At 42.6% G+C, this 10,733-nt stretch overlaps 1 protein-coding gene across 1 annotated transcript; it reads left to right on the forward strand.

The window, feature by feature from the left end:
• Nucleotides 1–7,634: 7,634 nt before the first annotated feature.
• LOC104441959 (50S ribosomal protein L19, chloroplastic) lies at nucleotides 7,635–10,240 on the forward strand. Its single transcript, XM_010055228.3, has 5 exons — nucleotides 7,635–7,785; nucleotides 7,995–8,375; nucleotides 8,792–8,878; nucleotides 8,994–9,127; nucleotides 9,913–10,240. Exons 1-5 carry the CDS (start codon nucleotides 7,762–7,764, stop codon nucleotides 10,019–10,021), a joined length of 735 nt encoding a protein of 244 aa, XP_010053530.2. The 5' UTR covers nucleotides 7,635–7,761; the 3' UTR covers nucleotides 10,022–10,240.
• Nucleotides 10,241–10,733: the final 493 nt, after the last annotated feature.

A 10,733-nucleotide genomic window follows, 5' to 3' on the forward strand; every position in this document is an offset into this window, starting at 1 on the left:
AAGTTTTTCGCTTATTGTTTCTATTTCAAATCAATTTTGTGGCCATTGATATGTTTTGGCGATAGAAAAATTAGTTAATGTTACTAAACATCTATTCTTTTTTAATTTAAAGTAACAAAAGAACTAAAAAATTGAATAAAAGAAATGTTACTAAACACCGCCTAAAGAGTCTTGAGTTGTATATGTTGTGGCAAAGTGCGGTTCAACCAAGTGGCACAAACCTTCCGTGCACCTCTTATGCGGAGAAGCATTTGATTTCGAAGGGAATAAAAGTATCTGCAATTCAATGTGGAGCTGTTCCAAAGAAGTGGTGGAGATTGGATCCATTTGTCCCCGTGACCCTTTCGAATTCAATCTCTCTCAAGTCGTCTTCTTCTTCTTTCTTTCTTTCGCTATCCTCACGAGCATTGACCAATAATGGCCATAAATAGAAAAAAATGGCTCGTTCACGCCCTTTGTTCCTTTGTCCGACTAGAATGTTATCCAACATGTGAAATTGGAGTTTGGGACACCTGGAGTACCATAACTTGACACGGAGACACTTAAGTGTCATAACTTTGAAAATGTACACTTAAGTGTCATAACTTCGAAAATGTACACTTAAGTGTCAGTTTCGAAGTTAAATGGAATACTTAAGTGCGCCATTTCCGGCGAAAATCCGGCCAAATGGGTGACGTGATGATTTTCGGCGAGTTTGGTCAAAACAGCGTCATTTAGCATGCTCACGTGACAAGAAAATGCAAAAACGACGCCGTTTTGTGTCGATGTGTAAATAAAAAAAAAATTAATTAAATTAAATTTAAACTTAATTTTATTTAAAATATTCTAAAAATTTAAAAACTAAAAAAAAAAAGGGAGGTCGAAGGGGGCGGTTGAGGGCCGAGCCCTCACCTCTACCGCCTCCTCCCCTGCCGTCGCCGAGAAGGGCGGCGACGGAGGGGAGGGTCGGACCAGGGGTCGCCGCCCCAGTGGCCGGCTAGCCGAGGGCTGTGGGCCCTCACCGCCTCCCTGCCGTTGCTGGCCCTTCTCGGCGACGAGTAGGGAGGCGACGGTGGCGAGTGCTCAACCCTCGGCCGCCAACTTCGGCCTCCTTTTTTTTTTTTTAATTTTAATTTTTAGTTTTTAAATTTTTAGAATATTTTAAATAAAATTAAGTTTAAATATAATTTAATTAATTTTATATTATTATTTACACATCAGACATGAAACAACGTTTTTTTTATATTTTCTCGCCACGTCAGCGTGCAAAACGACGCCGTTTTAGACCAAACTCGCCGGAAAATTGCCACGTCAGTCATTTGGCCGGATTTTCGCCAGAGTGGTACCTAAGTATTCCATTTAACTTCGAAACTGACACTTAAGTGTACATTTTCGAAGTTATGGCACTTAAGTGTCCTCCCGTGTCAAGTTATGACACTTGGGTTGTTCTTCTGCCTGTGAAATTGCGACTTTTTCTCATGAGAATTGCACCGTAAAACACGGCAAGCCAAAGGATCAATCTTGGAAATAAAGCCCCATATTAGTCATTTTTACCTGTATGTACTTAGTAAATTTCTCCACGGTCTAGGTCTTCGTGGTTCACTCATAAATCTAGACACTTGGTAAATGAGGACAAGAAAGTTCTGAACATACCGTATCACACTTGTGTTAATTCATTTCTAAATTATTCAATTTTGCCTATTTTAATTCCTAATTCTTGTGATGATTTGCCAATATAATATATTGATAATTTTCATCGGAAATTGCTGATGTGAATGTTGGTTAACCTATGTGGGATAGTTGGTATTGACACGAACGATTTTTATCATTTTTAATAGTTTTTGTGGATTTTTTTCTTCTTTTCCTTTTTCCTATGGCCAAATTGAAAAGATGAGAGCTAAGAGTGAGTATAATAATCATTCTATTTCTGTTCCAAAATTAATTTTCTATTCCGGACTTATTTTTAGAATAAGAATTTGTTTGATAACGCAATTTCATTTTCCAATTTCTAGAGCAATTTTTTAGTCCATAAATAGGCTTGAAATAAAAATGAGAAATAAAAAATATCTATTTTTTTTATTTTCATAATAGAAATGATAAATAAAAACTCTTATCATTACTTGTCCTCATTACTAGCTAGTCATCCACCCATCATTCACCGCCATTCGGAGTCGATTGCTACCGGCTGTTGGTTGCCGCCTGTCGCTGTCCATTACTTGCTGCCACAAGCCGCCCTCCGTCCTCAATGCCAATCGCCGACCATTGTTCGTCACCCTTCCCTCTGCCGTCGCTGGCCGCCTTTCGCCACTGTTGGAAGGAAATTTTTTTATGTGGTTATTAAATGAATTTCTATTTTGAGAACAAAATTTTTGTATTTTTAGTAAACGTGTATTTTTCACCCGTTGCCACAAGCTGTCCTCTGCTGTCAATGCCAGCTGCCAACTACTATTTGCCACCCTTCCCCTTGTTGCCCCCGGCAACCTTCCACCACCATCGGGAAGAAGAAATTTTGTATTGTTATCAAATGAATATCTATTTCGAGAACCATCGCCCGCGGTGGCCGCGATGGTTAAGGCTTGGTACCCCATCCGCAGGGGGAAGGGTTCGAGACTCCGCGTCCGCGTTACTTTAATGCAAAAACGCGCGATTCACCTGTTTGGAGTGTGGTGGCCACCACCTGGGGTTTACTCTCCAGCGCACGGAGGTTTCCTGGGTCACAAATATATATATATATTTCGAGAACAAACATTTTGTGTTGTTATCAACTAAATTTCTATTTTGAGAACAAAAATTGTGTCATTATCAAGCATGTATTTTTCTCAAAAAATCATTTCTATTCAAAAAATCAAATTTTGATTAGAATGGTTATGATTTGTGCCATAAATCAACACGAATGAGATTCTAGAGAGCCACTAAATGCTGGCTCAATCAGCTTTTTTCACTTTTCTCTCTTCCTCTTCTTTTTTGTTGTGTGGCTCCTTCTTGCCCTTTCCATTAAAAAGACGACGAAAAAAGGAAAGAGAGATCACACTGATGTGGAGAAATCATGCTTTTTTTTAGCTGTTGTCCACTGTTGTCACCCGCGTGTTGCGTATGGACGAATATGAATCCTCGGTCCTCCACGACCACGGCCACGATCATGGCCACGACCACGGCCACCGCCATACGAAAGGCCGAGTCCCGCGGGGCATAAATTGACAGTTATATTCTCATTAGGGAAGACGGCATGCGGAGGATGCTTGGGTTCATTGAGAAGATTGACACTTTGTTCGTTTCCAGAAGATCGAATCGGTCGTGTGGCTTTTGAGAAATGATCCATGTGTCCGTTTTGTGTTGCTAGTTCAGGAGAAAGAGGAAAATGCCAAGATGGGTCTCCCGAGAAGTGAAACACAAACAGACGACATCCATCTTATTAAGCTACACTGTCATAATGCTACAAAGCTTAAGCTACACTGTCATAATGCTACAAAGCTAATGGACCCTGTGTAATGATTTAGAGCAGTAATGCAGCTTCTGCTGATAGAACCATGAAGGCCAAACTATTCCCGTGAGCAAAAGCAATGTTGCTCGGCGTGGAGGCAACCGGTGTTGTGGAGTGTGCCGGCATCGTTGCACCCCCAGGGCTCATTGTTGGAGGCGAGTGAGGAGAGGGTGGCTTCTTCAACGGTGTAGATATATGAATAGACGTATCTAAAGATTGGGTTCCTATTTCTCACAATCATCTATATCTCTTAGACACAATTGAATGCGTGTCACTCGAGTCAAATAACGCATATACCTTCTTATCATCTATAGAGATCGTACTTGGATTAACATTTTTGGAAGCTTCTGCTTTCTCTTGGGTGATCGCGTACACCTTCCTTGTGCCGGCGGTCGCTGAGATTTCCTTTGACGTCATCGTGGGAATGGACTAGCTCCGTAAGCAACGGACTAGGATGAATGATCTCTTGGAATAGTGACTACCTATGCGCCAAAGGATAAAACCGTAAGGCTTAGCATGGGATAGGCCAAAACGGATAATATCTCTATCAGTTAATCCCTATTGAAACGAGACCCTCCAGTAGATATGTAGTTTGGGTTCGAGCCAGGCGAAAGCTGGTGGATCTGTAACAACTCGATTTGATGAGGGCGGGGAGTGAACGCCGAGGCCAGAGCGCCTAAGTAAGGAGCGGCTCCTGGCAAGCTTCTAGGATGGCAAAAGGGGTAGGAATGAACCAAATTATGAACTAAACTGGGAGGGTACAACCCACATATGGAATGTATGAAATGCATATGAACGGAGGAATAAAGACAATTTTATATTCAAAGGTTCCATCATAGGGAGAGAAGAAACAGGTGTTCCAGGGATGCCAATCAAAGGAGACCCATGAGACATCTCTGCCATAGGCGACGAGACATGGGTGGTGGCGGGGGGTGGCGCCGACATGGTGGACGGAGGCGGAGCCGTGGCAGTGGGAGGGATGGCAATGAAGGAGGGCGGCATTGTCATGGGGGTGGTTGATGGGGAGGGTGAAAGAGATTGAGTAGGTTCTGATGGGGCTAGAAGAGAGAGGAGGAAAATTGAGCAAAGCATGACACCGGGGAGAGCCATGCTTGTGCTTGTGGGTGTTAAAGAGTGAGTGGTGTGCATGACTGATGCAATGGGAAGTGACCCTGGTTTTGGCAAGATGGGAAATAATAGGGTTGAGGTTGCTATATAGAGCCAAGGGCAAGGAAGAGCTTAGGATGAGCTGAAGTGCTCTGTGACTTTTTGTAGGTTAACCATGGAGTGTATGGACACTGCATGCAATCTGTTGCCCTGCTAACCAAGCAAAAAAGTGTGTTATTTCTTGTTAATGAGTGTTAGAAAATTGCCCAATTAATTCTAAACCTATTATATGGTTACTAGTTCGATTGTAAATTTTTCAATTTGGCCTTCATAGTCTTAAATCTTTTGTGCAAAAATTGGCCAATTGCTTGTTGAAACCTCTATTGTGGTGATCTACAAGTTGTCTACATTGGTGTGTCACGTAGGATGGTCGACAATAATTAGATACCACATAGGACCACAATCGCATGAAGCTAGGGAACTTAAAAATAATCCGTAATTTTTCTGTTTTCAGGAATAATTTATGTTTAGAAATAGTTTTTTCATTTCCATTGTCTAGATTAGTTTTTGGGCATTCGAATGCGTCTGATGAGTACACAAAATTTCTATTTTCGGAATATGAAAAGAATAAAAATGCACTTGGTACAGCTCTCGATTTTTATTTTTGTGGCATATAACTTTTTTTTTTTTTAATAAATTTGTGAGATTTTTCTTCTTCTTTTTTTCTTTTTTTCCTCCTTTCTTCCTCTTTTAGTCAGTTGCCGAGCCTTGGCAATGGCGAACGACTAGCCAAAGATAAGAGTTGACAACCTTGCTGGCCTCCAATGAGGTCGAGCCTCACCCAATCACAACGAGTTTGACCTCACAATGGCTAAGCGAAGCCGACCTCATGGTGTTCAAGCAAGGCTGAGGCTCTCCCAAGGCCCAACGATCAGGTAGAAAAGGAAGAAGAGAAAGTGAAAATAAAAAAGAAGAAGAAGAAAATGACCTGTTTTAGAAATTATTCTCGAAAACAAAGAAGTAAGTTTTATTTACTTCTTGTTTATATTCCAAATCTATTTCTTAGCTATAGATCTATTTTAGGAAATAGAAAAATTAGTTGACATTACCAAACAAATTTCCATTATTTTTCTATTTCGAAAAATTAAAGAACAGAAAAATTGAGGGACAAAAAGGTTATCAAACAGGGCTCAAGAGTGTTGAGTTATTTGCTGTGATAAAGTGCGGTTCAACCAAGTGGCACGAAACTTTTGTGCATCCCCTTATGCGGAGAAGCATTTAATTTCGAGGGAATAAAAGTATTTCCAATTCAATGTGGAGATGTTCCAAGGGTGTGGTGGAGATTGGCTCCATTTGTCCCCGTGACCCTTTTTATTTCTCTCTCTCAAATCGTTTCTTCTTCCTTGACAAAAAAAAAAAAAAATCTTTTCTTCTTCTTCTTTCTTTTGCTATCCTCACATGAGCATTGACCAACAATGGCCATAAGCTCTTGGCAACCCCAAAATTGATAAGTCGCTCGTTCACGCCCTTCGTTCCTTCGTCCTGCTAGAATGTTTATCGACATGTGAAATTTCGACTTTTTCCGTGAGAATCCCAATGTGAATTACGGCAAGCCGGAGGATCAATCTTAGAGAAAAAACTCCATATTAGCGCTTTTTTTTTTTTTTTTTTACCTATATGACTCAGTAAATTTTTTAGAGATCTCAATCTTCGCAGTACGCTCATTAAACAAGGCATTTGGTGAACAAAGACAACCTCAATTTTGATCAAACTTTAAGTGTTATTTAGCATGCATTCATCGTTTGTTTGTTGGAACATGTAGTCGACAAAATTTAAATCCTCAGGAAAATAGCCAAATTGGGCCGTGTGGCCAAATGCGGACATGATTCACAAAGACACCATTTATGACTCTCACTACAATAGATTTAAGACTTTCGTGACCATTTTTCCTGAGGACAACCTCGAGTTAGATCAAACTTAAGGGTTACTTAGCGTCCATTCATCGTTTGTACCGGAACATGTGATCGATGAAAACGTAAGTCTTCAAGAAAATTAGGCAAATTGGGTCGCGCAGTCAAACACGGACAAGACTCGCAAAAGACGCCATTGCTGGCTCTTCGGATATCCCCATTAACTTGGCCTTTTCTCTCTTGAAAAATCGCACTGATGTGTGGAGATACCACCAATTTTTAGCTGTTGTCCACTGTTGTCACCCGCGTGTCGCGCATGGACGAATTTGGTCCTCCACGACCACGACCACAGCCACAACCCCAGGAGGCCGAGTCTCGCGGGCATAATTTGACAGCTTGGGTTCGTTGAGAAGATGATATCTTCGTCGTTTCTAAAGATCGAATCGATCGTGTGGTCCTTGAGTAAACTTTAGAGAGGACGACTTGTGGACGTGAACGGCAGGTGGGCCGCCATACGAGCCCGCCAAGGTCTAATCGCCCCGACAACAAGATGGGCATGCATGGCAAGCAATTCCCTTCTTGGACACAATCCGCTCCCTCTGGTCCGCCTAAAGCCCCATCAATTTTATGTAGAGAGAGTTTAATGATGTTCTTGTTATCATGGGCAGGCATGGACATGACATGTCATTGATCCATCCTCACCAAGGAAAGGAGCTTTCCCTCCTACGAGAGCCTCTTGGCCAGCTCGTTGATATACATGGATGGCGAACTCCATGGATGCATTCCTTATTTTTAAGTGTCAATGCCTGTACATCTAACAATCCTAATTCCCCTTGTATCTTTGTCTTCCCCGGAGAGAAGGGATACTCTCTAGAAGTTTTATATTCCAGTGATCCCGAGCTCCAAACTAGAATCGAGATGGAGCCTTTTAATGACTTGGTTCGGTCCAATTCATGGTGATATTTTCCCCTTATTTTCTTTGATCATGCACGTTTCGATTCGGACTATCCAAATGGGCGTAGAGAGCAGAGTATCTGGGCCCTCTCTGGGCCCAAACACGTAGGCCGACGAAAGGCCCACGAACGGGGACCAGAGGCCCAATTAATCCCCGCACGTGCGAGAGGAACGGGAGGCGCCCCTCCCTCTCTGCGAGAAAACAGAGAAGCAGATAAGGCGTCTTCGCTCCGCTTCAACGTCTCGCTTCTATCCTTCCTTCCATCCATGACTTCTCTGTAAATCACTCTCTCTCTCTCTCTCGCTCGCTCGCTCTTCTCTTCCCCGCCGATGGCCTCCAATGTTCTTCCCCAGGTACGCCGTTTCCGTGCGCAGAGAGCTACGTAATGTGTTCGCGTGCGCGTGCGTCTGTGCTCGTGGGTACATGCGTTTCGCCTGTTTGATTGATGGGTTCGAGAGCTCGCGGCGGTTGAATTCCATGTAGAGCGGCGAATTACGCCTTCGTTTGGTATTAGTTCGTCCTCGAGTTTGATGGGTCGATTCCGTTTCGTCGGTAATTGCAGGCGTTGGTCGCGATTCCTAGAGGCGCTACTCGCCACTGCGGTCCTCGGAAGATAGGGTTCTCCGCGCTCGTGTCCGGCTCCGGCGGATCCTCTAGGACCAACCCTAGTCGCGGGTGTTTGCTCTCTAAGGCTTCGTTCGGCTCCGGCGGATTGAGCAGTCCGGTGATCGCGGCCCTTTCGAAGCGGAGTTTTGTGGTTAGAGCTGAACCGGAGCCGGAGCCGGAAGCCGAAGTTGTTGCTGCCGGCGAAAGCGGAGAGGAGAATGCTGAAGCGGCAGCTGCCAGCGTTGAGGAAGCTGCCGAAGCGGCGGTAGCCGAGGAGGAAGTCGCGGAAGTGAAGCCTCCAAGTAAGCCGAGGGTTAAGCTTGGCGATATTATGGGGGTAATTCGTCCAATGCCGTCCGTAGCTCAATTGTGAATTTTTCTGCGAACCTTGAAGTGAAATTAGTGTGGCTTCGCTCTCCAGAGCCTGCCTGCTGGTCTAGCTTTCCCATTTAGTACAGGTTTCGGTGATTAGATTGTGTTACTTTTACCTTCTTTGAAAGACCAATTGATTCGTTTTAGTATGTGTGTTGCCTTATGATAGTCTACTGCTAGTTGGCTTTTGAAAACTGTTTTCTATTTGCGAAGTGATGATGCAGTTGTAGTTAAGCGGTTATCTGCTAGATGAGAGGATCATTTGTTGCAGAGTCCATTGACGATAATGATGGAACTTTTTCGTTGCTTCTTTGTTGTTTGTTTTTCTCATGAATGAGAAAATAGGGGAGGAAATCTAAGTGTTTCCCACTACCTTCATAGATATTGAACAAAAGAGCAGTTGAGGCATCTGAGAAAGAACGGCCGGTTCCAGACATCAGGACTGGAGATATAGTGGAAATTAAGCTGGTAAACCTTGATAATTGTTTATCCATTTCGTTATAATTTATTTGGTTTTACTTTTGTGAGTCTTATCTGTTTTTTTTACTGATTCTTGTAAGCACTTGTCTGATTGAAATTGCAGGAAGTGCCTGAAAATAGGCGCAGATTGTCTATCTATAAAGGCATAGTCATTTCAAGACAAAATGCCGGCATCCACACGACCATTAGAATTCGGAGAATTATTGCTGGCATTGGGGTCGAGATTGTATTCCCGCTGTAAGTGAATCTTTTGCTCCTTGCAGTTAAATTCTTTGCAGCTCTTAGGTGTTGTTGAACTTCTTTTGAGTAGTGTCATTAATCAGAACCTGAAAGCAGATCATTGTGAATTTGAATAGTTGCATAAAGTATGTAATGTTAGGCTCTTGTACTTGATATGCTTTGAATGGAGGCCATAGATAAAAATGCATCAGGTTTGCTGGTGCCATGGCAGTTTAGCTGGTTTTACAAATTGTGATGTGGTTGATGCTAATGCATTCATAGATGGATAGAATGTAGCACTATGCATTGGAAGTCATGTGTTAACAGTTGTAAGTGGTGGTAGTAGAGTTTTGCCGATACTTTATTTGATGTTTGTGCAGTGACTTAGTGTTAAGACTGGATGATGTTCTTAATTTCTTGATGACTAGTGCTACACATCAGAAGTCATGTAGCAATAGTTGTAAGTGGTGGTTGTGGAGTTTTGCTGATATTTTAGCTGACGTTTGTGCAGCGACTGAGTGTTAGACTGGCTGATTTTCTGAATGTCTCGATGACTTCTTCTGAATAATATGTAAAGGCGGCTCATTTCTCAGCTGTTCTCCTTCAAACTACACTTCGACCTTGTTATTCAAGATTTTTGCTCTTCAGAATTATTACTATTCACTCCTGACAGTGTTTTTGGTTCTTTTCCTCCGACTGATTCAAGTGCTGTCTATTCTGTGTCCATCATACCATGTTTGTTTTGGTTTGGCTAAGCGCAATGTACTAAGTTTTGCGATTTCTGTCGTCCCATATTGTTACAGGTACTCACCCAACATCAAGGAGATAAAAGTTGTTAAGCACAGGAAGGTCAGGAGGGCTAGGTTGTACTATCTCAGGGACAAGCTTCCCAGGCTCTCCACATTTAAATGAAGAACTTACAATCCTGTCTCCACTCTTTGGTTCTTCACAATTCAAAGGAGCTTTTTTCTTTTTTTGCCTGCAAATGGTATTAGAACGGCCTCCTAATTTTTTTGTTTGTTTGTATGTTTTGATCCTGTATTTCCATTGTTGTGTATCATGGAGAGAAGGAGAATATCAGTGTACTAATGATTAGGAATGTGTAATTTCTACATCTCTTCTTGTGCTGTTCGTTTTGTCTTGGGATATTCTGTTTTTCTCTTGTGTGATCAGCTAGATTTGTTGGGATGGTCCTCGATCGTAAATTCACCAGTTGGGGACATGATTTTTTCAATGTCGGGGGATAGAATGGAATCAAATTTAGGACCTCTGGTTTTCTGTGGTCGATTATGTGCGCTTTTAATACCCTTTGGAAGGTACAAATTGGTTTGATTGAGCGGCTGGTGTTTTAATCTTTTCAAACTATTTTGTAAGTACGACGATGATGACACCGGAGGTCCCTAAACTTTTCATGATGCCCTCTCTTTCGTTGTCTTGCCCTTTTCAATCTAAGGTGCGGCCCCAGATCGGAGGTACCGACCATCCATCTGAGGTTGAGGCTATGATGGGTCCAATCGCAACTGCGATCGCGATAATTATGAGTCAAGGTCGCAAATGGGTGTTCGAGTCCGACATGTGGATTCCACGTAGGTGCCAACGTGTAGAGGGTGATGGCGTCATCATT

Source organism: Eucalyptus grandis, chromosome 4 (genome assembly GCF_016545825.1).
Source record: "Eucalyptus grandis isolate ANBG69807.140 chromosome 4, ASM1654582v1, whole genome shotgun sequence".
NCBI classification, from domain to species: Eukaryota; Viridiplantae; Streptophyta; class Magnoliopsida; order Myrtales; family Myrtaceae; genus Eucalyptus; species Eucalyptus grandis.